Source organism: Molothrus aeneus, chromosome 2, assembly GCF_037042795.1.
Source record: "Molothrus aeneus isolate 106 chromosome 2, BPBGC_Maene_1.0, whole genome shotgun sequence".
In the NCBI taxonomy this organism is placed as follows: Eukaryota; Metazoa; Chordata; class Aves; order Passeriformes; family Icteridae; genus Molothrus; species Molothrus aeneus.
Window position 1 is genome coordinate 88,688,615 of NC_089647.1, and position 27,899 is coordinate 88,716,513.

At 39.1% G+C, this 27,899-nt stretch overlaps 3 protein-coding genes across 5 annotated transcripts in view; 2 read left to right on the top strand and 1 right to left on the bottom strand.

Moving 5' to 3' along the window:
* The window catches only part of TGFBRAP1 (transforming growth factor beta receptor associated protein 1), a 36,922-nt gene extending 21,524 nt beyond the window's left edge, over positions 1-15,398 (bottom strand). The window contains exons 1-4 of one of the 3 annotated variants that reach the window (XM_066545258.1): positions 15,319-15,398; positions 11,898-12,599; positions 5,051-5,245; positions 3,930-4,084 (exon numbers count right to left, since the gene is read on the bottom strand). In XM_066545258.1, the coding sequence (XP_066401355.1) occupies positions 3,930-4,084; positions 5,051-5,245; positions 11,898-12,582 (1,035 nt within the window). In that variant the 5' untranslated portion in view covers positions 12,583-12,599; positions 15,319-15,398. Of the gene's footprint in view, positions 1-3,929; positions 4,085-5,050; positions 5,246-11,897; positions 12,600-15,095; positions 15,216-15,318 lie in introns of those variants that run through there. The other 2 variants (XM_066545257.1, XM_066545259.1) reach the window with 2 other exon arrangements.
* On the top strand, positions 15,200-15,601 carry LOC136571413 (acidic proline-rich protein PRP25-like). The gene has a single exon (XM_066571789.1). It carries the CDS (start codon positions 15,200-15,202, stop codon positions 15,599-15,601), a length of 402 nt encoding a protein of 133 aa, XP_066427886.1.
* A 3,504-nt stretch (positions 15,602-19,105) lies between these two features.
* Positions 19,106-27,867, top strand: C2H2orf49 (chromosome 2 C2orf49 homolog). Its single transcript, XM_066571597.1, has 4 exons — positions 19,106-19,254; positions 21,123-21,289; positions 23,670-24,042; positions 26,327-27,867. The coding sequence occupies exons 1-4, from the start codon at positions 19,117-19,119 to the stop codon at positions 26,381-26,383; spliced, it is 735 nt and encodes a 244-aa protein (XP_066427694.1). The 5' UTR covers positions 19,106-19,116; the 3' UTR covers positions 26,384-27,867.
* The last annotated feature ends 32 nt before the right edge of the window (positions 27,868-27,899 follow it).

Genomic DNA, 27,899 nt, shown 5'->3' on the forward strand with positions numbered 1-27,899 from the left:
CCATCCTGACTTTCCAGGGAAAGACTTCTCACCCCACTGACTAGTATCAAAAGTAGATAGCCTGGTGTTTTCCCCCCCACAAAGCCAGTTTTCAATTTTTGCAAGAGAGTGATCACTAAAATTTACATACTTAGTTGATCATGATTTTGCAATAAAGTTCAAATTAATTTCACTGAAAGCACTGCTTGAATTGCAGAGTTTAATCTGTTCAGCATCTTTTTGACAAAAAATGGAAAAGAGTTCATTGATAGTGTAACTATAAGCTGAAGGAACCAGTTTTAAATTTGAATTGATAAAGTGGTATTCACTTTCATTTAAATGTTGACACATCTTCAATTCTCCCTTAAAGACATGCAGCAAAAAATTGAAGAATATCTACAGATAGACACTTTCTGAACTTTTTTAAGATGCAATGATGAGATAGGCAGTATCCAGGTAGATTTTTAGCTGACAGTATTAACACTAGATATTAAGATGTCCTAGGGTAAAGATTATGGAGGAAAACAGAGCAGATTATGGAAAATCCAATATTCCCTTTCTCACAGATTTTTAAGAATGGGCTATACCTACATGTCAAACACACACAGGTAAATTGTGTTTATGACAGAAAAAAACCTACAGTTCTTCCAGACCATTTTGTCAGATCTGGAACAGGCTTCTTTTAAAAAAGTACTAAGTTACACCCAGTCAAAATTCAACACATTGTTTAGTCCCTTATAATTTCTGAAGAACTACCATAGGACTTGCAGTTCTTTAGGCAAATTCTGCACTGTTGACTAAATTCACATAAAAAACAGTAGCTACAAAAACATGACATAAGTTTTGTATTAATTCACATCTGAAAAAGCAATAAGAAAAAGAAAGATGACTGCTGAAGCTGTGATTGCTGTAGTGAAGTCTTAATTCTCTCAACTGCTAAAAAATCCTTTCTAAAATGGTCAGAATTCCCAACTACATTGTCCAAAGGAATTTTTCTAGAAAGCAACTTTGTCTTTTCGTCAGATTTGGGTGCAGTTAATATGGTTTTTTAACTAAAAAGTATTAGAAAGGAAAAAAAAAAAAGAGAGAGATACCTATGCAAGATGTGTGTCAATCTAACCAAGGTCTTCACTACCATCAACCATGATTTCTGCAAACGTCAGCTGTCCTGAAAAATTAATAAGTAGTATTCAGTTATTTCATGGTAGCATGGTAGAAAGGCCTTTGTATTCTATCAAAAATTATATCCAGCAGAGATATCCATCTCCTTGGAGTACTTTTCCTTAGCATTTTTTACCTAGCAGGAATTCCTGATGCTCAAAAACAAAGAAATTTTCATCTGTTATGGCAGAGCTAAATTTGCAGTCTGCGGGAACCACAAGTCAAATAAGAGGTTCTTAGAGCTTCTAAGGCATGACCTGCTACTTTTCAATAACTAAATATTGACTGTACAAATCATTCTGAGAGTCCAGGACTTCATTGCTGCTATTCCACTGCCACTCTGCATTACCAGCATATATAGGTATATGTTTATGCTGTTATACACAGGGAGAGCATGCACCCATGTATGCATGCAGTGACAAAGCACTGAACCGCAGGGAAAAACCCCCATGTCCTCAAGATCTGCCCTGCAGTGCCCTGGGTTCAAGGGACACATAACATGGCATCAGCCATTGAAAACTGCATCATGTGACAAAGAGAACACTGTACTTCATGAACCACACAATAATAATCACTATAATGTATGGATAGATTGTAGTGGTTGGATCAAGTGTCTTAATGCCAACCCTATGCACTCCATCCTACTGCTTGTACAAAATGGCAAAATAAGGCCTTTGAAGTGTCAGCTGCTCAGGATTCAGTAATGCCTGCAAACAGATACCAGAAGATACCTATTACAAAATACCAATTTTCTAATAGATATGATAGCTATCTGAGGATAGCTCTCAAAAAGGAGTTAGAAATGAGTGCTGTGTGGTCAGTTAAAGTATGTCAAAGAAATGTTGCAAAAACATATTTAAGGTGTGCAATTTGGTTGAGGTCCATCAGACTTACATTACACAAGACTACAGCAAAGAAAGACTGATGTATCTGTAACAAACCTGTAATGACAATATCAGGTATCAGAGTCCCCTTGGAAAGCAAACTCAACATGTTACATTTCCAGCTACAGACAAGCTCTGAAAAACTGAAGCAATGTCTCAACAACTAGGCCAAGATGAGTCACTTTAGTAGGAGTCAGTGGGAAACTCCATCAATTCAAGAATTTGATAATTGGTTAATATCAATTTGCCAATACAATCCAGAAATAGAACAGCTATTTTGCTTGCAAGAACTATGTTTTCTGGTTTTCAGCTGTAGCATTTGGTTAAAATAAGTGAATACCCTTAAAAGCCCACTAAGTTAGAAAGAACTTAAAATACTCTAGGAAACTAATTTCAGGAAGACCAACCCTGTACACTTAAGACATTTGTGAAAAGAAAGTAACATATTTTAAAGGCTGAAAAATTCTTAATGCAAGAAAACTGAGGAGGAATGAGAGTCTACACAATGTATTTTAGATAATGAATTGTAGTTCATCCAGTGGCAAAACACAGAAAGTCATTCCCACACTAAACCTACATGAACTGTAAAGAAATAACTGGAAAATCATAGATCATCACACATAGAGGACATTGATTAGATTATGCATCCTACCCTCACAGTGAGATTTTTGTTTGCTTCTTTAAACAGATTGGAAGGGAAAAGTAGGAAGTGAAGATGCAAGCAAAACATGCTGGAAACAACCCTGTGGCTGCCTAAATACTTGTAAGCTTCAAGTACTTTCAGTTAGTTGGACCTTTATGAAAAGATGGGAACACTTTTCTTGACGAGCTTTTTAGTTCCAGCAGTCTCCCAGCTGCTCTTTTAAGAGAGGAATTAAGGATCAAAATGAAAGCTGATACAAGTTTCATTTAATGACTGCCTTTTAGGCCTTGACTGAAACTGAAATGAAAAGGAATTAGAAGCTTCTTGAAATTTAAAAAACATTAAAAAAAAATCCTGACAGCCAGAATAGTCATGAACCATTGCAATCTTGTATCTTCCAGAGTCATGTATACCTTTCTTAACAAACCAAAAGTAACACAACTGTTTTAATGGCTACAAAATTCTCCAAAGTATATTAAAAAAAGGAAAACCACAGATTTTCTGCAGGTTACAGATCAAATTTTGCTTTTACAATAGGAAAGAAACTAAGTCAAATATCCATTCACCTACTCCATGAGTAGAGATGTCATGTTGCTTTTTACAAGTCTCTAAATAGGAGAAAATACAGTAGAATATGTATGGCAATATAAATCAGGGGTAGAAGGGAATGAGTACGAATCTTTAATCAACACTGTAATCAAAGAGTTTAAGACACAAAAACTTTTAAATCTGAGTTACACAGCAGTACAAGCACTACTTGTAAGAGCTTGGAAGTAAGATGCATTTGCTTGAGATTTCCCATCACCTAACTTTGAAGTTAAGTGCTACTGTGGAGTTTAGGATATGGTGAGAATCTTAAATAAAAAAAGTAAAATTTCAAAATTCTAATTTGAACTAAAGAATACATTATTAAACAGCAATAGCAAATAATAACTGAATCTAGTACCAAAGAAGCATTCACTGGATTTTCTGCCACTAGACTTCTGGTTATGCTTTGTTTTCAGTTCTCTCAAGTTACACAGTTGAAAAAATTCAACAAAATCCCAGAAGAACAACAGCATTCAATCCTGCCAAATTCACAGCTTCTACAAGTACAAAACAATTTAGCAGAATACCTATTTCCTCAGGCTGGAATCATAAAAGGTATTACAACTTCTCTATAATGTAAATTCCTCCCACACATTCTCCAATCACTTGACCAATGGAATACATGACCCCACTGTGAAATTTCTGTTTTCAAGAAAATTAAAGGAAGGACAAACCTGAAATTTCTCTTTTGGAATATTCCTTCGAGCTCCTTTTGCTAGAACAAGGGCTTCTTCTACTCTGTGGCTAGCTAAAAGATCCTGAATCTGCTTTTCCAAAGGTAGTGGCACCAAGATATACACACCCTTGTTAGTAGCAACAATCACCTTTCCTGGACAGAAGAAACAGATATATTCAATTCACAGCCTCTATAGGAAAAAGCAATTTCAGAAACAAGCTTTAAAATACACAGTTTAAGATGTAAAAACTTAAACAGGGTTAAAGTCCCAAAAGTGACCTTTGCTGCTACCACTTTTACTTGATAGTACAGTTTACCTATGAATCCTACCTCAGAATTAAAAAGATATTGGTAAATTTATTTAGTTACAGCAGATGTTGTTCCACCCAAAGTAAGAGAAATTGGCTAGAATCACTCATGATGAACTAAGCTGGTAAGGCCACTGAAATTACTGTCCAGATTCCAGAGAGTAGGAACTTTTAACAACAGGTATTTCCCCAGGCTTATATTTTAAAATTTTAAGCCATACATCAAATCTAGAAAGAAATATACAGTTCACAGTGCTAGAGTTTGTAGTTTTTCTGGAAAAAAAAATTAGTAGCATAGCATATTCCACACTTGAGTTCTCAATTGAAGAATAGATCAATAGAAATTTTTGCATTTTTTTCAGTTATCAGTTCTATGTGAAAACCCAATTTTAAACCTCTTACACAGATATTTTAAAAATTATTTTTCTTTTGTATTCCTTTCTAATATGTAAGAATTTTGTCAGGATAGTCAATGGACAAATACCTGTAGATCACAATTACTGAGTTGTAGCATTAAATTAACATTGCTCCTTTGAAAGAAATAACCAAGCTACAAGAAAAAGCTCTAACTCCATAGATTCCTACCCAACAATTAAGTTGACAATAACAGCATATTTAATGAGCATACATTTTGTTAGAAGCGTGGAATTTTGAATTACTGAAGTCTGCAAAGAATCTAACGAGGAAAGCACTTGCAACAAAAGTTTCAACAGTCAACACACTTGTTATATACTTTGTTTAAAAAACAAACCCAAGTGACTTCAGTGGTTGTTCCAGAATTACTGATGCAACAAAGTGTCCTTTTTAATACCTTCAAAGTCCTGTAGAATGTGACCTTCTTTAAAGGGCAGGGTTTGCTTTTGCTGCTGGTCCAGCATGCTGTGCACCGTAATGAATTCATCATCGAGGGCAACCACGTAAGGAAAGCACAAAGCTGCCCCAATCACATTCTCTGACCAGTGCACTGGGGCGCGCTGTGAAATCCCATCTACAGTAGCAAACATGCCTAAAAAAGGGAAAAACAAAGCCTGAGGCTCATGCTAGTTGAGGATTGAAGACTGCTCTTCCCAACACAAAGCAGGGTACCAAAGTACAGCAATGGAAAGTCTCAGAGCAGATGCAGTATCAAGGCAGCATGATGAGAACACCATCACACCTCCCTGGACCTGACAGAGATGTTGGTTAATTCAGTTCAAATTTTTTTTCATTCTTCGTCACAGTCCCTGCACAGGAAGAGACAATGCCATAAACAGATAAGAGATGAATACTGAAACAAACTAGCAAGAATTATTCAATTCAGAAAGTTTAAGAGCTTTCTTAAAGGAATTATGCCATGTAGTTTGAATTCATACCAGAACAGTAACACTTGTTGAGACCCAGCTTTCAAAGAGTCTTGCCTTAGTAGGAGCTGCAGACCTGCACCACCTGACCTATCTGGCAATGCAGATGTGTTTGTTCTTGTAGTGTCCAATGACTACAGAGCATTTTAGTGGACACAATTGTTTACTTACACTTTTTCACTTTTGCTACAGCCAACCTTTTCAGAGAACAAGGGCCCAGCTCCTTGGGGTGACTCACTTCCTGTGAAGCATCTGCATTTTCAATCATTTGAAAAAATGCAGAGGCTGTGTATAAAGCAGCACAAAGTAAAGACTTTCTATTATTACAGCGATAACTCCTATGCCGTCTTCAGAACAATCAGATTAAAGCTTCAGTTAATTTGCAGGGTGTTTTTCACAATGAAAAAACCTTTCCTCGTGCCTGTTCTGTCCTCCATTCTTCTCCTAGCTTAATAAACTTTTAAATTTTAAATTGCTTTAGGACCACATGCCACTGGTTCTTTTCATATAGATATTTCCCAATTCTGAGACATCAATTGAAGAGAAATTTCAGTCACAATTTTCAGGCCTAGTTCCATAAATATTTACCAGCACAGTGTAAACTTCTGTTCTAAATATGAATTCATATCCCTTAAACCAAGAATTCTCAGGCCATTAAAAAGACATGCCCATGAAAATTGATCTTTGGCAGCAGTGAGCCACTTGACAGCTGGCAGAATAAGTCTGAGCTCTAAAGAACAGAAGAGATTAAAAGATTATGTTATTCAATTTACAAAATCTCTTCCAAACAGAGGATAATGAGGCAAGGCGAGCTGGGTACAAGGACCTTCTTGGAATGAAAGAAAAAAAAAAAGTAAACAGAGAAAACAAAACAGAAGAATGTAAACTTTTACAGAACTGCAGTATAGAGATCAAGCTTTTGGATCCCTTACAGTGGCATTCAAATGAGCAGCCCTTTCCCCTTGACTAAGGGTTCCTTTTCACTACAATGATCAGCTTGTCAACCAGAGCACCTTACATAAAATTTCTAAGTTGTAATATATAATTTCTAATTTACTCTATAGATCTTGATATTCTTATGACTCAGCAGTAAAATTTTATGTCAGGCAAAATGTACTGTCCAGTTTTAAAGGCTTTCAGTTGTTATTCCGTGATATAATCCCACTTCAAAACATGGGAGAAAACCTGAACTAAATACATGCTAACCAGTAGTAAACTTAGGGCTTATTACATTTGGAAGACTAATTCTTAGGCTTTTTTATTTCTGTGATGTTCAAACACAAATAATTATAAACCCCATTTTTTTTAATGAAAAAGATCTTTTTTAGGTAATTTTAAAAATCTTTCATGGAAGTTAAAAGGCCTGCATTCCAGTCTCTCTCTACACCCCTCTGCCTTCAATAGCTAGAGCTTCTGAGGCAGAACGATGCATTTTCTGTCTTCATCCAGCTCTCACCTAAGGATAACAATAAACATAACTACAACCAGGAACCACAGCCTTTATAGTACAGGAATGCATCTGATAAAACTTGAGATGAGGCCGGCAATCAATTCCATATTAAAAATTGCATAGGCTACCCACAGATTACAAGAGTTACCTGAAGCAAAGCTACACTGTTTTCAGCACCAAGAGATACAGAAATATTTTAATATTTTGTATCATCTGCATACTGTTGAAGGTGTGCCCTTACCTACCAGCCATGTTGTTAAAATGATGTTAGTATTGATCTCACATTGGCCCCCTGGGGTACAAGACCAGAGGCTGGCCCCCAGCTGCACTCTGCACTGCTGACAATAAATCGTCAGCCGAGCTTTCAATCCACCTCAGCTGTTTCTCCAGCTCATTCTTCATCTCTTTGTTTGCAAAGGATGTCATGGCAGAGAGCGTCAAACCCTCTCTGAACTTCACAAGATCACAGCTCCCCTCATTCGCCAAGCCGGCCTCTAATCACAGAAGACAGTCTGGTCAGGCAATTTTCCCTTTTTAAATCCACATGGATTACTTCAAATCACATTCTTGCTCTTTGTATATTTGGAAACAGCTTCCAGGATTTTCTCAGATCACCTCCCTGAGGGATCAGGGTAGGGCTGGCTGCACTTCCCCGGTTCCTTTCTCTTGATCACCTAAGGCAGGAGTGAAAACATGTTTTCTTGCAGTTCTGAGGAACATCCTCTGATCATCATGATCTTTCAAAGATAAAAAACTGGCCTCAAAATGACATTGACCATCACCCTCAAGCATTCATGAGAACATCCCATCAGGTCCCATGGATTTGTCTGTCCAGCTTATTTAAATGTTCCATAACCTGATCCTTCTCTGCTGAGGACAAATTTTCCCACTGTTCCTTAGGGCTGATGATTCCTGAAAGGAGGTCATACCAGTAGACTGACATAAAGAATGTATTAAGCTCCTCAGTCTTCTCCATGCCCTTTAGCATCAGGTCCTCCACCCCATTTAACAGTGGGCTTCTACTAGCCTTCCTGGGCTGCTGATATGCTTGTAGAAGCTCTTTTTGTTGCCCTTCATGGTGTTCAGCACAGTCAATGCCAGATGGACATTGGGCTCTGCCCTGGTTTTGAACAGAGTTAATGTACTTAGCAGCTGGTGTTTTGGATTGAGTAGAACAATGCTGATAACACAATGATGTTCAACAGAGCACACCCCTTCATCATCTCCTTGGTCACTATTAGTGCACTCTGGAAAACTCCTGGCCTCCTTGTCTGCTGCTGTGCTGCCCTTTTAGAAGGTTAACTCCCATCTCAGAGAAGGTTAAGTCCCATCTCAGCTGTTAAAACACAGCTGTGCTGATTTCCCAGAAAAAGTGAGAAAGCTTCCACTACCACAATGTTCTGTAAAGACTTCTTTCTCTACATATGCCTGAAGCAGAACTTCTTCAGCTCTGTTTGCTGCTTATGACACTCTCATCACACCACCTTGCACTGATTTGTTTGCCAACACAGCCTACCACCACGCCTAACCTAAATCCAACTCACCGTGTTGTTTAGTCAAGATGATAAAAACACTTTTGCCTCACTTGACCTGGTGGATCCCATCTCTTCCTTAAATAGGGATCCATAGTCCTAAAAGACAAAACCCATCACCACAAACTGTACAATCCATTAGCGGTCTACACAATCCATGTACTCCTCCTCAAGATGTTTCCTTAGCAGCAGGATTGATGAGAAAACCCCCATCTCCAATATGAGGGAGTTTCCCACTACTATTATTTGCTAATTCCTCCTGGTGCTACTGCATTGTACAGATTTGTTGGACAGAACTTCCTGCTTTTCATCTGCTACTGTAAGCACTGAGTGTATTATATGGATGTAGATCAGCAAGCAGAGAAGGAGAATTCTTCCCATTATCAGAAGTCATGAGTTTCCTGTGTCAGCCACCACAGAACAGCAGAGACCCAGCCTGTCCTTTTCCTCTTTACAGCTGGAGGTTCAAGCCTCACGCCTGGGCTCAGTTTCCTTTTTGCCATCTCTGGTGCCATGTACTCTGCTGACCTCCCACTGCATCTCATTTACTTGGCAACAGAAATCCTCAGCCAAGCACACATACAGGCAAGGCCAATATTTTTCCCTGGTCCAGTCTCATCATGAGGCAGGGACACTCTGCACAGCTCAGGGTGTGAGGAGCTGCACCCTTCACTGGGAGCTCAGCCTGAGTCAACACCTCAGACCTTCTGGGGCAGTTGCTCCAGCTGGTGCTGGGAAGCATATCCTGTGCCAATATCAAGAAGTGTCCACTGTAATTTTAAACACTTAAAGCCTCTGTACAATAGGAAATCTGATTAAAAACATGCAACAAGAGTTTCACAAACTAAAAAACCGAATTTTGGTAAGCAGTTTCATACATATCAGAAAGGACTGATTTTCAACTGTAAGTTAACTAACTACTGGACAGAAAGAAGAAGCACCAAAAATGAAGTTCTTCCCACTTTTGAAAGAAAGAGCTAAATACTAACTGCAAGTAAAGACAACAAAGTGCCAAATGGCTAAGGATCTGCTATGAACAATTCTAACAACCAGTTTAAAATCCAGTGTACAGATAAAGAAAAAGGTTACATACACAATAAACTCAGAGATGTTTTACATTGATTATCATTTTAAGCACTTGCTTTTTGCCAATCTAGATTCCAGTCTTAACTCAAAAGAAAATTAATTCAAATAAGTGTCACTTCAAACACTCTAAAGCCAAATACATTAATGCAGAATATCTCCACTCTGTAAAAGAGGTTGAACTTAGCATAGATGCTCTACCAAATGCCAAACCAGCATGCCCTGATCAATGAGACATATGAAAGTAAACAAAATTAGAACTGAAGATTTACATTAAGCCTTTTCAAGTCCATGCATTCCACAGCAGAGGCCCACCTGAGATATCAAGATACACAATGCTTATCTACTATAAATGTGCCCAGCTATCTTCATAATTTCAAAGAGACAAACGTTAAATACACTAGGAATTGTACCAAGGAGGAACAGCAAGATGGATAATACTTAGTCAAAACATCACTGGGGAGGGAATAGAAAACAGGAGATAAAAAAAAAAGATTAATTAAGTAAGGAAAAACTGTACAGTTGAGAGCAAATACTCTAAAAGGTCTCTGAGGCAGTACAAGAAAGACTTTGCCCATATCATGAAGAAAAGAATGGTTTATAGCACGTTTACAGCAGCACAAGTGAACTTGTTCAAGATCTCCCATATCTGACATTCTACTTACACAAGGATGTTGTACTTTATGAGTAATCTTCTCTTCATGTATCCCTCTTACAGTACACCAGACAAAAGCAGAAGTCAGACTAAATAAAATTCTGATTCCTAACTAAATACAATTATGCTTTTGAAATTATATTCTTAAAGAAAAAAGAAAAGAGAAATTACTTGAACAGAATCTGGTTTGACATGCCTAAAAATTTGTAAAAATTGAATTAAGAATGGAATCTACTCAGAAAATCAGCTAATTGACAAATTTTAACTTCCCTAGCAGTACTAAAACAGTTAATGTCCAAAAGTGCAAGTCCCTATTTAAAAGAACTAATAACTAAGAACTTTACTAGGAAGTGGGCAGCCAAAATGACTTAGAAAAGCACTGTATCTGAAAAAAAAACCCAAGTTCATCTTGGAACATCTTTAATTAACATAAATTCTACTGAGTCTACTTCTTTGGAGAAAAGCTGGTGAGCTGATGTACATCTTGCATTCTGGTCACAAAGCAAAACTTCAATATAAGCAATGATTTTCTTTAGAATTTATATTGCACACTTGATTTTCTTTGGAATTCATATTAAAAACCAAAACCCAAGTTAAGAACCTAAATAGCTGTGAACTTTGTGCCATGCTATTCTTAATGTTTCAGGGAAAATACATAAACAGAGTCTCCTGAAAGGCGAGTCATATGGCAAACAGCATGAAAGCATTCTGCCTGTGGTCTGTCAGTTCTGGGATATTGCAGCTTTTCCAAAAAAAGCTCGAGATTACTGACATCACAGCATATTGTCCATTTAGATAGATTATAGTAGTCCTTACAGTCTCTATTAGACAAGAGCATGATTTCACATTATTTAACTTTGGTTTTGCAATACTTAAGCTATAACTTTCTGTTAACACAGAGCTGAAAAATACTACTAAAATATTAAGCAAATGAGAACATAAAAGCTGGCTAGTATCTGATAACACCTACAGTTGAGGCAGCATTTACTATTATAGGAGGTAGGATGCAACTTACTTCCACTAAAGGTTCTTACTAATACTGTAGCACAACATAGCTTCTTGTGAATGTGTTAAAATCTATAAAATGGACTTCATAAGAGCTCCTCTGAATAGCAACTGAGGAAAAAATTAATTCATCTACACTAATTGAACAATTTTGTAGCAATATTCACAAACCCACCAACCCTCAACAAACCCTCTAGTCACTACAGACTCTCTATCAATCTCTGAAACTTCACTTGGTACTCAACAATTTTTTTTTTGCTAGGGCCTGCAAGGTACAATGAAATGAAGCTTTGATTAAAATAAAACACATCATGAGAATAAAAATAATCATAAAATAATCATAAAATCTTGTGCATTAATAAAAAAAACACTTAGTGTGGTTTTTTACACTTATAATAGTATTATAGATTTATAATAGTACTAAGTATCAAAAATTTACCATCTCCCTTTTTATCTCAGCATTCCAATATAGACCTGTGAAGGAAATCATGATTATTATGCATAACACTTAATTTGTAAAGCTTTGCTTCAGAAATTCAGAGAAATAAAGAGAAGCTATAAAAATTGCAAAAAATTAAAATCCTTAGTCTCACCTAGGCCTCCAGGGCCAGCCAACAGAAACTCTTGTCTGCCTATTCTTTTCACAATTGGCCGTTTCTCATCACTGCAATAAGGAAATAGGTCCTGGGAGACGCCAGTATTGTAATTCAAAATTATATACTGTGTAGTAAGGGCAAGGCATAAGTAGTAACCATCTACAGCCACAGCACAGGGTTGTTCAGGAGTAAACACTTCCTTCACTATCTGGACTCTGTCTTCAAACACCATGAACATTTGAATGGTCCGGCGCTTGACCGAGATAATGCAAACTTCAACGCAGAAAGGATCCCCACTCACAGGGTTTTCATTCAGGGTGAATGTCACAGCTCCTTTGATCCTAGCACCAGTGGGGACAGGTTCCAAGTTGATCATGTTCACTAGTGTTATCGTGTTGTCACAAAGCACAAGCAGTCTTGTGAGGGCAGAGGCTGCTTTCAACTCGCTCACAGGCTTCTTCAAACCCAGGTATTTGTGTAGTTGCTTGGTGGCAGCAAAAGTTATTTTTCCAGCTGTGGATACCTTTTCATCCAACAGAAAGTGATAGATAAAGCAGTCATTGGTTCCAATATAGAGGTTCTTCCCACAACACTCAATGCACTCAATGTTGATGTAATTTTTGTCTCCCATTAACATCTCCCGCTCAACAGCAGAAACGAGCTTGAAAGCTTTAACGCTCATTGTGTCTTCTGGGTGATCTAATTAAAGAGAAAAAAACACTACTGTTTACCTCTGCACGTAGAATCAAATATCAGAGAAAGCAATTTAACATCCACTTATACAAAAACTTAACTACTGCATTTTTAATAGTCTATACTCTATTTCTAACCCAACTACACAAGCCAGAGCAAGCACATTAATAACAGAAATTAATCAAATTGTATGCTTCCACTTCTAACCTATTCTGAAACAGATTCACAACAGCACCAAGCTATCTGAAGTGATGCTTTCTCCACAAGTAACCAGCATGTTATTGGCTCTCTCAGACACCGGCACTACAAGAGGTTATTGCCAGTACTTAGTTACTTACAAACCTGTCATGCACAGGTTTCTATCACCTGTTCATGAAAACAGACAAGTTTCAGGTCTTGGATTTCCTGAGAGGCTGCAAGGCATTTAGTACTACTAGTTAACGTGTCATGTTGCTTTACACTCCACTGTAGGCCTATTAATACACAGCCCCTTCACAAAGTATCACAGGTATATTCCATTTTAACACATATTTTACATTCCTTAGTCTCCAGCAATCAGAAATACATACTTTCCAAGCCAGTTCAAGAATAACTTACACAAGGTATCATACAACTCATAATAAAAAATGATGGTTTGGGTCTGTAGCTTGTTGGTTTTGTTAACATATGCAGAGTGCATGACCCATAAAGCATTCATTAAGCTCAAGATGCAGTATCACAGAAATTCAGAGTGTTTTTGTTCTCCACTACCATAATAATTCCAAAAGCCTGTCTTTAAGTGCTAAACAGCACTTCTAATATTTATTCTACTATACCTACCCCTCTCCAATCAAGCACTGTCAAGGGACAGATGCAATTTATGAAGCAGATAATACTGTTTTAAAAACAATCCATGCAATTTTATTCTACTCCAGACTTGTGTTATTGTTGTAAGAAACCAGCAGACAACTGTGCTCAACACTCCAAAGAAGCGCAAAGGAGAAACTGCTGGCCTTGTTTAATCACTTTTTAATTTGTCATGACTGGTCTGTAATGGTCATTTAGCCAACGCAGGCACAACACTAAACATCTCAAACACACACAATCACTTCTGCTCCACATGTACAGTGGTGGTGCAAAACATCAAATGAAACCTCTGTGGACCAACAGAGAAACCAACATCAACAAACTAGTCCTGTAAACAAAATTGAAACTAAACACAGACAAAACAAATTTAGTTTCCAATTACTATATCTAACAAAATCCTTTGTTTTTGCAAGAGAACACTAAAAACTATGGTCAAATTTTCTATAACTGAGTTAGAAAAGATAAGGTACACAACTTGCAGGTAATCATGAAACAAAATTATATAAAACTAAGATTATGGCTAACAGCAAACCATACTCCCAAGATACAGTAGTAAGTGTTAGTGCCAAATACTTCAGAGTTCATTTTTTGGGTTTTTATCAGAAGTTTAAAAGATTTTAGTTTGGGCTTCCATGACATTTTCAAGTTCTATATTCAGCTGAAGTACAAATTATTGTTATGATCTTCAACAAAAAAAACCCAACCAAACAAACAACCAAACAAACCCAGGAAGCACTAGAGAAATAGCTGAGGGTAAAATGATAATGGCAAGTCTGGCAACACAGCCACCTTATTCTCCAACATGATCAAAAGAAACACAGCATTTTAAGTTAGAGAGGACTGTCCAAAGGTTGACTGCCAAAACAACCCCGACAGTTCTTAAGAGCCTGTTTGTAGCCTGAAGTGATAAACTACGTCTGCAGAGGTCAGGCAGCCTTCATACCTGAAGCTGCCAAGGACTCAGTTAATGTTCCTGCAGCCCAAAGTAAAAATGTGAATATGTGCCACTGAGAGAAATGAAGAATTCTACTCCTGACCAAGATGTGTTAAAAAGTCCAAAAGAATTTCCTAAATCAAAGTTGATGGGAATTAAAAATATGAAAGAAATCTTAACAGATATATGACTCTTGAACAGAAAGAACAAAAAATCCATAGTACTTCATAAGTCTGGTAACAAAGAAATGAAAACATCAGTTCTAGAATAAAAAAAGATGTGAGAAAAAGCTTTTAGGAACAAACAGTGCCAACATGCATGACCTGGACATAACCTCTTTTTTAGCATTTCTTTTGTTCTCGTTAATGAAACCTTAGGGGCCAGTGAGCACTGCAAAGGAACAGGTTTTAGAGAACATGCTGTTCCTTTGAAGTGCAAGAGGCCACCCCATAGTTACTGATAGTATTTCTTATACTACATTTAGATGTAAGAAGCCCGGAAAACAAGATAATGGGAGATGTTTTCCTGTCAGAGAAAAATAAAGCAACAGTCAAGAAAATTATCAGTCTAGTAGGCACTGATTTTTAAGCGCAATAATAACCCCGCACGCACTCATTTCCTGCAAGAAGTGGGAAGCAGCTCTCCCCCGCTCCAGTTAAGCAATAACCTTGCATTACATTGTGCTCTCCCTGCCTTGGAGAGCAACACCCTGCCTCCCTCACCTCCGCTCCGCTCCCTCACCTGCCCGCACTCCTGCACCGTGCGCGGGCTCCGATTAACCTGTGGCTACAACTCTCGGGAGCCGCGGAGCCCCGGGAGGGCACGGATGCGCTGTCCGTCCCCTCACACACACCGCGCGCAGCCAGGCCCGCCGCCGACCGGCCCCGGTACGCCCGCCTCCGCCCGCCCGGACGCGGAGCCTCTCCCGCCGCCCTCCCGCAGCACCTGCCGGCGCACAGCGGAGCCGGGCCCGCCGCTCCGGGGCCTCGCGGTGCGGTGGCGGCGGCCGGGGCCGCCTCGGGGCGCGCTGGGATCCGCCGGCGGCGGGCGGGGGGGACGCGCCGCTTCCGGTGCCGCGCCGGCCCCGCCCCGGCCGCGTCACCGGGCACGGGCAGCGGCGGGAGGCGCGTCCGGTCACGTGCGGGAAAGCCGGGCTGCACCGGCCGGGAACGCACCCCCGGAGCGCCCCGGGCAGCTCCGCAACTCTGCAGCCGAGAGAAGAGACTAATGCACTTATTTTATATATTTATCTCTATCTATCTATCTATCTATCTATCTATCTATCTATCTATCTATCTATCTATCTATCTATCTATATCTCTATATAGTGTAATATTTATATGCATATTTTTATTTGTATATATATTTAAAATACATACATAAGAGAGTCCAAAGCCTTGGGATATACACACACACACACACACATATATATGTATATATGTGTGTATATATATATATATATATATATATATATATATATGGGAGATGCTTTTTTCAGGTTCTCAAAAAGTGCCCTCACTCAAATTTGACTTAAATAGTAAAAGTCTCATATCTATTATGAGACTTACAATAACGCTGTTTGTATATAGTATTTTATATATTATGTAAGTGTCATATATTATAAGAGACATATACTACTACTATTATTTATATAAATAAATAAATATATATATATATATATATATATACATACATAACTCTCAACCATTAAATGCTAAAAAGATAAATTACTTATTGGTAGAATAGCCCTGTTAAAGTTTAGGGCTTGACATGCCTCAGTGACCTAGGAGGAGGTTAACACAGCTTGGCGAGAAGGGTGTGCTCCTGATAGTGGACACAAAGAATGCAAACTTTAAAGGCCACAAATACATTTGGAAAAATTCCCAAGATAAGGAAGAAACTAACAAAGACTGCTCATCAACTCTGCTGGAATCAGCTCCGACTGGGTAAAAGGTAATTCTGGCAGGGGGAGAGCTACAATCACTGACTCATGGCCCAGGAAACTCACTGGCTCAAGAGAAGAGAGAGGAGGACTGTGCAGGCTAATCAGCATGAGAAGCGAGGGAATCATTGACCAGTAGAAGATTAATTAATAAAAGAGCAATGCAATTTGTAGCCAACGAACATTAATGCCTTTGTTTGTTAAAATATGTAAATGGTAAGTTTTGATGGCCATCATGCTGGCTTTGTGGATTTGCTGCCAAGCACATATTTCTGCACAGAACTGTAAATAATTCAAATATCTCAATTCTCTGTGTGGATTGGCCTCTTGCTCACTGAGTGAAAGAAGTGATTTTGGGACAACACATTCACCAAATGAACAAAGTAAAGAGCAAGGATCAGAACAGATGTAAAACATTTTTTTTTCTAATTATAAAATCTTAAAAAGAAAAATAATAGAAAATGGTACCAGGTATCATTTATTTCAAATTGCACTATTGCATTAACAAAAACATACAAAAACTAACTCTACTATGAAATGCAATAGGATCACTCAACAAGTCTATGAATACAATATAGCTCATTAAAATTCTATTATTTTTACAGCAATTGGAAAAGAAGCATTATATTTTTATCAGACTGTTTGCATTTCATGTCTTTCAGAACTTTATTGTGAGAGGACATGTTTTGGTTAATCAAAGAGGAACTAATTTTGGGTACAAATGCGTACAAAGTAAATAGTAACATAAGAAAATCACAGGGTAAAAATCTTGATCAGCACAACTAATTCAGTTAGCAAGGATATGTTTCTGTGAGGCAGAACTTACAAGGTACTTTAGGAAGAGGGAGATGATCCATGTAGTTTACAAGAAAGTAATTTCATTCATTGAAATAAGCACCAAATCCAGGCTGAACATTCACCCTAAAAGCTATATTCATTTACAAGATTACTTGAGTTCAGTTGATCTTGTGACATAATTGGCTGAAGTGAGAAATGAATGAGAAAATGAAAATAGAATAGCTGTGTGCCTGCTGGGCACAGAACTATAAAGTCGGGCTTTGGGCAGCCCTGGCACCCAGCCCGTGCTCCCCCTTGGATGCTGCTTCCCCGAAGAGAAAAAGCACAAGGGAACAAATTGTATATACTGCCAGAAGACACTTTTGAGGAAGCCACATGATATAATGTTACTACTTACTTGTACACTTAAATGATTTTTAAATATAAAATTTGAATTTATGCTTTTTGAAGTGCTGCATATACGTAGGCTCTGAAGTGACATACATAGTCATAGTATCTTCAACGCCTTCCACCTGGATGTAGTTTTATTGTGTTACATTGTTGCCTGTGCCTTGCAATTCTGTAAAAGTCGTCAAGTACTTCAAATTACCTTGTAATTTTATGTTGTAAAAACTACGTGTACGTGTCTATTTACACATGTAACCATTTGTAATTCTCTATTCTGGTGTTAAACATCTAAGTGGGTGACAGACTCCAATGGGCAGGCAGCTATTGTACTTCGGAATTTCAAAGCAACTTTTTTTGTTGCCTATCAAGCAGCGTTAACCAGTGGGTGTCACAGCTATGGGCAGGACGGAGATCGGGTTTAACTCCACAGCAAAGTTCCGGCATGCAGCAGCACAAAGCGTTCATATGTGACAGAATGACAATAAAACAGATGTTCTCCTGGTTCCATGCTACCAGCTGGGGGGTGAACTCACCTTATCAGCAACAACTAACTCCCTCAAGGGCAGAGAGGCCTTGCAGAGAAACTCAGACAAATTAGAGCTGTGCAATCACCAGCTAAATGATGTTTAACAAGGGCGAGTGCTGGATTCTGCACCTGGGATGGGACAACCCTGGATGTATGGAGAGACTGGGGAATGAGAGGCTGGAGAGCAGTGCCATGGAAAAGGACCCAGGGGTCAGTGGTAAATCGAACATGAGCCAGCAGTGCCCTGGCAGCCAGGAGGGCCAAACCTGTCCTGGGGGGCATCAGGGATGGCATTGCCAGCTGGGCAAGGGAGGGGACAGTCCCGCTCTGCTCTGAGCTGGGGCAGCCTCACCTTGAGTGCTGGATACTTTGGATACTTTCCAATAGCTTTATATCTTTTTTATACTGTGGCAGTTTTGAGTGCCACAGTATAAAAAAGATATAAAGCTATTGGAAAGTAGCCAAAGTAGGGCCACGAGGGTGAAGGGCCTTGAGAGGAAGCCGTGTGAGGAGTGGCTGAGGACACTTGGTGTGTTCAGCCTGGAGAAGAGGAGACTGAGAAAAGACCTTATAATGGTTCAACAGGTTCTTCATGAGGGGCAGGCACTGATCCCTTCTCTGGTGACCAGTGACAGGACCCAAGGGAATGGCTTGAAGCCATATCACGGGAGGTTTAAGTTGGATATTAGAAAAAGGTTCCTCACCAACGGGGGGTCAGGCACTGAACAGTCTCCCCAGGGAAGTGGTCACAGCACCAAGCCTGACAGAGTTCAAGCATTTGGAAAACACTCTAAGACATGGGGTGTAATATTTGGGGCTGTCTTGTGTAGGGCCAGGAGCTGCACTTCGATGATCCTTGTGGGACCCTTCCAGCTCAGGATATTCTGTGCTTCTGTGGGATTCTGCGTGTTTGCCCTGCCCCGGCTGCCCCGCGGAGCGACGCCTCCCCAGCAAGGCGCACTCTCGCTCCGGCCCCGTTCCAGCCGCGCTCCAGCCGTGACGCCACCGCGGCGCGCGGCTGCTCTGGAGACGCGTTTCCCTCCGCGCGCGGGATTGTGGGAGTCCGGGAAGGGGCCGCCGGGGGAAGAAGATGGCGGCGCAGGGAAGAGCCCGGGCGGGTGGCGGCGGTGGCGAGGAGGAGTGCGGATCTGGGCGTTCGGAGTCGGAGCTGCTGTTGCTGCATCCGGAGCTGCTCTCGGAGGAATTCCTGCGGCTCACCCTGGAGCAGGTGCGTCCGGGGAGCCGGGCCGGGCGGAGCGGCGGCCCCTGAGGCGGGGCGAAGAGAGTCACGGCGCTCAGGGAAGAGCAGGCACCAAGTCGGTGCTCTGGACACCACGAACTCGCGGAGAGGAGGCTCTGGCGGGGGAGATGTCTCCGTGTTTGCAAAGGGGCTGTGCTTGAACACCGAGGATGCTAAAAAGCAATTTGCCCAAATCGAGACAGTGTCTGCATACAGTAAAAGTGGCTGTGGAAGGATGAGCTTTACACTGTTAAAGTTGTCACGTCCATACCCAGTGTGTCCTGCTCTAGGTGACCCTGCCTGGGCAGGTTGCTTGGACTAGATCATCTCCGGAGCTCCCTTCCAACCCTAACAGTTCTATGAATTAAAGAAATGCAGCCTATGTAATCAATCAAGCTAATGCTTTAATCCATAAATATTGATACTTGATAGTTGGAAAATAATTGAGTTTGAAAGTGGGTTATAAACAGTTTAGGACCATAAAAAGGTTTATTTGATGTTTGGAATACTAGTTACTGCCTTGGCTGAAAATTTCAGGTGCATGAAACAATAGTAATTAAAGTTTCAGGGTTTTGTATAAGCTGAAAGAATTTTCATATGCTTTTGTCCATGCAGCCTCTATGGACAGGTTTCAGGCCAACATCAGAAGTCCTGAAATGTTGCCAGAATCAGTAGTGGCAGAGGCTTGACCTGCTCTCGATGACCTCGATTTGTAGGATGTTAGTGGAGTATTTTTCACACCCCATAAATTTAGCATGAGGTACCAAGAAATGTTCACAACCCAATACACAGTTAGAAAGAAAACTGGTGTTCTAACTGGGGTTCCTAGAATCACAGAATAGTTAGGGTTGGATGGGACCTCTGGAGATCACCTTGTCCAACCTCCCTGTCAAGGGAGGTTCACCTAGAGCAGATGACACAGGAACACATCCAGGTGGGTTTTGAATGTCTCCAGAGAGGAAGAGTCCACAGCCTCACTGGGGAGTTTGTGCCAGTGCTCTGCCATCTTTAATGTAAGCAAGTTCTTCCTCATGTTGGGATGAAACTTATCTCCATTATTCTTTGGGAACTGGGGAAGATAACACAGTTCTACATCCAAAAGTTTGACTTGAATTACATTCTAGTTGTCTGTTTTCTAGTCATGTGAAAAAGAGCTCTGGTATTGTAGTTGGATTCTGGGAAGCATGTTTAAGAGTGCATGAAAGCATCAGCCATCAACAGTATGTCTGTCATAACTTAAAGGGAGCTGCTCCCTTTTTTGGCTGCTATTTTTCTTGGGAAAACCTGCAGTATTTTGGGTAGAGAGGGGCTGCAGGGTTGACCTGTGTTGGCAAAGGTGAATAACTGCCCAGATGCTGGTCACAACTGGGTCCATGTCTCTCACACTGTTGAAGAAAGCAGCCCATCACACTCCTGAATTTGAAGCAGAGTTGCTCATGGCACCTGTGCTCAAATGCACTTAAGGAGCAGCAGACAGTGGGGGCAGGAGACTCTAAAGGACACACAGGGAAGAGGCACATGAGGAGATATGTGAAGAAATGCACTTGCAGTTGGTGGAAAAAGAAACCACTATTCACTGACCAAAATATCCTGTGTTTCCCATTGCCTCACTGAAGGGAGAGGCTGAGTGTAATCCACAAAGAAAATGAAGGAAGTTGACAGTAGGAAGGGAGGAGACCAGGCTGTTGTGGGCAGATCCTGGCCTCTCCAAACTCTCATCCCAGCCACCCCTTTACTTCTGGAACCCTGGCCCAAAACAATACAGTGGATTTTGAAATAAGAGATTATGCTACTGAGATGGTTCAATGTTGAATTCAATATCATAAAAATAACAACTCTTTTTCTGTTCCCCACAGAAAAATATATTAGGTGAAAATGATGTAAAGATGGACAAAGATGGGCTCACTGATCTCTATATTCAGCATGCCATTCCCCTGCCTCAGCGTGACTTGCCAAAAAGTAGATGGGGGAAAATGATGGAAAAGAAAAGACAGCAAAATGACTTGAAAAGTGAGAAGAAAAGGTAATTTAGCTTTATTGGGCCAGACTTGGACAATTTAGGACAATGCATTTTGTTTAATCTTTGCCTGATTAGTGAAGCTTGTACAGCTTTTCGATATTGTTACAGTTTACAGAGAATGCTGTGTTGGCTTGCCTGTGTCAGAAGTGTTAGATTCTACTACTGCAAAAAAAGGAAAAGAAAATAGAAGAAAGGAAAAAAAAAGAAAATAGAAAAAAGAAGATAATTTTTTTTTAAATTTTGTCATTTAAATGTTATTAATGCTATCTAGCTTATAGTGCTTCTTTTCACAGAATTGTCTTTCTTATAAATCCCCTGTAAGTATTGAAAGGCTGCAATAAGGTCATCCTGGAGCCCACTCTTCTCCAGGATGAGCAGCCTCCACTCTCTCAAGCCTTTCCTTATGATCATTTTGTGACCCTCCTCTGGAGCTGCTCCATATCCTTCCTCCAGAAGCTCCAGGTCTGGATGCAGCACTCCAGGTGAGGTCTCACCAGACAGGGTAGGGGGTGCAGAATCACTTCCTTTGACCTACTGGCCATGCTGCTTTGGACATATTTGGCTCTCTGGGCTGCAAGCACACGTTGCTGACTCGTGTCCAGCCTCTCATCCACCAGTATTCCCAAGTCCATCTCAGCAGGGCTACTCTCAATCCCTTCACCCCCAGTCTGTACTGATCCAGAGAATTGGTATTGTTCCTTCATCCCCCAGCATGTGTTGATAATGAGTTATTGGTGGATTTGAAGGTACTTTATAATGAGGAGAAAGGAAATATTTTTTGTTTCACTGTATAATTGCTAATTAATAATTGTGTTTGCAGAGTTTAAGGAAAGTGCTAAAAGCATATTTAACTATGCTTTCTTCTGGACAGGGGTGGCCCACTCTATCTAGAGTGAGGGGTGCATGCTGCAGCAGTTTTGTGTGTCTGTTTCAAAAATAACATTTGCTTTCTGAAATAAATATTCTGTCTCGTTTTAAAAATCTTTCTGTTTGTATTTGCTCAGAAAGCAAAATCTGCTTCAAAAGTTTGTTTTACTGAATCTCTTCACTCAACCTTCCACCTGCCCAAGACTTTATGTGATATGCATGAGTGGTATTCTGATATGTTCAGCAGTAAATCCTAAGGAAAGGTGGATGGAAATTCCTGTAGTTTTTCAGTATTACAGCTTGTTGATGTCTTGAGTCTCTTTTAGCTTTGCTGAGGTTTCTAACTGTGAAGAGCTAAACAAATTCTGTCAAGTGATTTGGGGTTTTTTAGATGTTTTTTCAGTTTTTAGTTGTTTTTTAAAATTGTAGCAGTGGCTAAAACACCAAGCTTTTTTTTGTCCAGTTTATTTTCCATATGCATAAGAGGTTAGAGTACCTCAGTTTGTTTACATCTGTGGACTTGAGGATGAAAGTGTGAGGTTAGTGTTTGGGCAGGAAACTGTTAGTGTACTGAAATAGATGCAAAAGAGCTTTTTTATCAAAACTGAAAATTGAAGTTTTTAAACAGGAGTATTATATCTCTTGATGGTGGTTTGGATTTTTTATTTGTTAAAGCTGCACTTTCCAAACACTTTCGCTTTGTCATTCTTGAGCATTGCATTTTTAAAACTCTGAATTCATATAGTGTGAGTTATGTTGACTTTGTACTTTATTTTTTTCTCAGTTGTTTTCTGATAATACTGTTTTGATATTAGCTTGATAATATTCATTTTAATGAATCAGTGGTTACTAAACTGTCCTGCTCTGACTACACATAGACTTAAAGGCACAAACTGTTAAAAAAACATAATTAAATCCACTATTCAAAGAAGATTTATTTTAAAAAGGTGTGAGGTTTTTGCTTAGTGTTTTTATTCCTGAGCTAACAATCTTTTGGACTTACCTTAACATTATGATTTTGAATAAGAGTGGAAACAGGGAAATTTAGAAGTATCAGAATATGAGATGCTGTTCCTGCAGGTAACGCAGCACACCCTTCCTTAAATACTCATCTTTGGAAATACTTCACACCTATCATCTCTGTAGTTACTCTAGAGTAACTGCAGTGGTAGAAGTGCAGTGACTTTTGTTGTACAGCTATAACTGTCTGCTTAGACAGTTCCTCACACAACTCTCCTTGCTGAGGAGCACTGGTCCTCACACAGCCCCCTGTGCCTTTATATTTTGGAAGTAACTTTTATTGCTTTTTATTTAAGTATATAAGTAGATTTATTTTTATTTATGTTTGGAGCATCTTAGAGTTTGATATTGATATTTTGGGATGTTTTCTTCAGGGAGGCAAAAATTTGTTTTCTTCAGGGAGGCAAAAATTTGTTTTCCCTACTCATGTCATGGATATGCTATTTTTTGATCACCTAACCTACGTTTCTGTGAATTTTATGGTTTGTATTTTCAGTGTTACAACAGTGGAAGGTTTAAGGAAACGGCCATTGATTGTATTTGATGGCAATTCGACAAGTACAAGCATAAAGGTGAAAAAGACGGAGAACGGAGCTGCCGATCGCCTGAAGCCTCCTCCTGCTGGCAGCACCACCAACACAGTTAGGAGATTATCTGTTCCTTCCAATGCCTCCACGTACCTTTCTGCCTCCAGTTTGTCAGAGGACGCTAAGCTGGGAATAAGGAATAATGAGGCTCAGCAGAACAATGTTTCAAAGACTGACAGCAGTGTGTTGACTGGTCTGAAGGTTTACCCTTTGTCTCCGATAGCAGGAACTACTGTTGTGAAGTTAAAGAGGTCTGTTCCAAAAGAGGAATCTGATTTGCCGGTATGTTTGCGCAGTATCTTGTTTTGCAGCTTTCTTTTTTTAAATTGCAATTTAAAGGAGCCAAAGTTAGAGCCTTGCAAGAGTTTTCAGGATGATGTTATTTTGGAGTAATAGTAGAGTGCAGGCATCTTACTGCAGGGGTTCCATACTGCCGTCTCCTTATCGCTAAGGTTCCATACCTTCTTGGTGTTTCTTGTGGGCAACTCCTCAGAGCACTGAGTCTTTCTTCTTCACAAAGGAGCCAACTGACTCCAGTTCCCTTGTCAACTAACCAACCCACTCTTTTATAGCACTCTTTTCTCATTGGTTACAGCTGTGGCCCCTTAAAGTCAGGCCTGTCCTAATCTTTGCTAACTGGCCCAGCTGCAGCTCCTTAGGGGTAAGATTACACTATTTTCTTATATTCTATCCTCCTACAGTAGAGTATTTAGAAACAGTGAGTATTAGTAAAGTGTAGCTAGTTTGGGAAGTATCAGAATGAAGGAAGTTTGTGCTTGTCAGTAGGAAGCTTCTGTGTAGGTAGTGGTGCTGAGTGTAGCTGCCAGATGGGGACAAAGAACAGTGGTTAGTTTTGGCAATGGTATGATTACAGGGCTTGTCAATGAGCAAGGAACAATGGCCTGTCTTTTAAAAACATGTCACAGTACAGACATAGGTCTTAACACTTGTTTTGTATTCCTTCATGATACAAATGAAGGAGTTTTCTCATTTCCACTGGAATATGGGAATATCTGGAATGAATGTGGGCTTCAAAGGAAGAGATAGAAATATCTGTTCTCAGTTGAACTGCAGGGGGAGCTTTAGATATACAGTGTGCTGTTACATTGATTAGCATTTCCTTAAGACTTGACACTGAGCTTTGTTTTCTCAATATTGCCTCCTGAGATGCAATAAAACATTCATATTAATAATAATATATAAAAATATTGATGTATTTTAAAAAATCCTTTAATGAAAGAATGCAGGCAATATTCTGCTGCATGGATTGGTACATTCTATCAGAGTTCTGTTAAACATGAGTACCACAACACATGGCTGTTGTGAAAGACAGCTTTAGCAGCTTTTAAACGAATCATGGCCGAGGCTCTGAATGGAATTTATGCTTGAGAGATGTAGGTATTTTCCTACTATCAGTATTACTAATTTCTTTCAGTATTTAGAACTCTTCCAAGTATTGGTCAGATCTGAACCTACAGAGCTTTTGAAGCTTGCTTAGTATACACCTCACAGCTTCTTTGCTTTTAATTTAAATGTGCTATTGAATAGAAAGTGATGCTGTCAGGAAGAATCAGTGTACTTTGCAGATGTCTGTAAAGCCTGATCTATTTTTAGTGTAATGACAGTAAAGGCAACTCTGTCTCCAAGCAAGTGACTGTTCCTTGACGTTCAAGAAAAATTTACAGAATAGCACAGAACTGTCCCTATTATCTTTGGGTCTATTTCCCTTAAACCATTCAATGGTTGCAGTCCACAGGATTCCTGTAAATAAACTAACACTGAAAGTCTTATATAGAGAAGAACGATCTCTAGATTGTGCTCCCTGAACCAGTGTGTTGCAGTATGCTCTTGAAAACTCATATACCTGTATTTCCTCTGCTTATGTGAACCTTTAAAGCTCTAATTTCTCAGAATTTTTTTATTATTGCTTTAGATGATGAAAGGGAATTATTTTACTACTTCATCTGCCATTTCTTTGCTTTGGGCTTTCTTGATTTTTGCAGGTTTCTTTGGGCAGGGGGACTTGAAAGATGAGTTCATCTGAGGCTTTGGCAATTATTTCTCTTCTTTGTATCCAGGTCATTACAAAGGAAGACCAGATTTTCTTTTTCTTCTTTTTAACGTTTTTTACTATTTGACAAAAGTAAATTGGTTTTCTAGTTGTGTATTTGGGGAATTTTCCTTATATAATTCCATTTCAACAAGTATCTTAAGAAGACAACCTGAAATAACTTCAGAAGTATGTTTTGAAACTCCAATATGTACCTGTTTCTAAGCTGCATGACTGAAAGAAATATTTGAATATTTAAGAATATTTAATTGTAGGTTGCTGAAAACCAAAACACATGTATGATTTGCAGGTAGTTAAATTCATTGGCTCTATTTTTATCTTCACCAGAGAAATTATGTGATATTTAGCTTTCTCCACAAGATGGCAATAGAAAGCTGTTGTAGTAGCCTGTAGCTGAACAGTGTAATAGTGCCAGATTGAAATATGCCAGATTAATGACTGACTCCTGTTTGCACAGTATCTCTAAGAATAATTATATATTTTCTTGTATTCCAGAATGACCTAAAGCCTTCAGAAGCAAAGAAGAAAATCCAGCATGTTACATGGCCATGAAGTAGCTAATGGTGCTCGAAACATAAATATTACTTCCATATTTTCAAATAGATAGGTCATATTTAAACAGTTGAAATAAAATTATTTTAAAATTTACACTTACAGAGATTCAGATTGCTGTGAAGTTTTAACAAGTTTAACAACTCCCTGGAGTTGTAAAGCTGGAGTCACTATCACCAGTCACCTTAAAAGTATCCACTCTTGTACACCAAGTAGTTAATTACTTCTTTAAAAGGTGGTGATATTACACTATACTAAACCCTCCACTCCTACTTTTCAAGATTATTATAGTTCATCTCCTCCATGTCACTGTGATTCACACATTGTTTCACTAAGATTCAGTTTTATTCCACATCTGATTAAATATTAAAATAGCTGTTGAAATTTAGAGTGATTCCCTAGAGCCTTCTTGGCTTTAAAAAGGTAATAATTTAGGTGAGAAAACTGACCATTCTGCTGATAAGATAGTCTACAGACTTTTTTTTTTCCTTTTTGTTGCACAGGAGTGTAGAATTTGCAGTGCAAGTTAGGTTGGTAATAAGAGATGAACTATTTTAACAGCATTACTTCAAATTGAAGTTTCTCTTGATATATGAAACAAGGAATGCACAGATGGAAATACGTGATATGAAACTTTGAGAGGAAGAAGTGAATGGATTAGTGCCACGTTCTCTTAAGTACACAGGCATATTTTTTACATGCATAAGTGTAAAAATGTGCCAGTGTAGGAAATTTGATTGTTTTCCTGGTTACAATCATGCTTATTTATAAAATATTGGGGAAACCCAATGGAATGCCCGCCAGTGCTTTCTCAGCCTACAGACAGCTGAAGAGGGATGTGGATAGGAAGACAGAAGTACCTTGAGAGCATTAACACATGTAATTGCACTCTAGAAAAAGGCCCACAAACCTGTTTTCCCTTCCTGTGATAATTTATGATGGATTTTGGTTTTCTGTGAAATTTGGTGTTTCATCTGGATTATTGGTAGTGCCTCACAGGGCAAAAATCCAATTAAGTTGATGGAAACATTTTTATTAAAACTCAATGGCTCAGGGTAAAGCCAATTTAGATCAGTTTTAGATACGGATGGTAAATAAGAATAATAAGAATGCTCCCAGATTTGATAAAAAAAGAATCAACTTCTGAATCCACTTAGTTAACCCAGTAAAAGAAGTTTGGTAGTGGTCTGAAAGCTTGTTTACATTTTTAACATTGGTTTATATTGAAACCAAAAACTGTAGCTTAGTTCTTTACTTTACAAAAATTCTCCATTCACTGTTATGATGTAAAAGGCACCTCTTGAATGCTGTAAAATGGTAAGAATGTGTGTTTTGAAATGGTGTGCTCTCTCCCTTTTACTAAACACTTGTGCAGTTTTTGTACTTGAGTACAGCAAACTTTAACGTAACATTTTTTTATGTAAAGACTTGTCTTTTAAGTAGCCTTATCCTATTTAAATAAATTAAATTAAAAGCAAATGAAACAGTGCTGCCTTGTTTTGTTGTGTAATTAAGC

Bases quoted from the DNA above. Each gene is read 5' to 3' on its own strand.
- LOC136571413 (XM_066571789.1), top strand. From the start codon at position 15,200: ATGCGCTGTCCGTCCCCTCACACACACCGCGCGCAGCCAGGCCCGCCG.
- C2H2orf49 (XM_066571597.1), top strand. From the start codon at position 19,117: ATGGCGGCGCAGGGAAGAGCCCGGGCGGGTGGCGGCGGTGGCGAGGAG. The intron at 21,290-23,669 runs GTAATTTAGCTT...TTGTATTTTCAG, and splicing joins TTGAAAAGTGAGAAGAAAAG to TGTTACAACAGTGGAAGGTT. The intron at 24,043-26,326 runs GTATGTTTGCGC...CTTGTATTCCAG, and splicing joins AAGAGGAATCTGATTTGCCG to AATGACCTAAAGCCTTCAGA.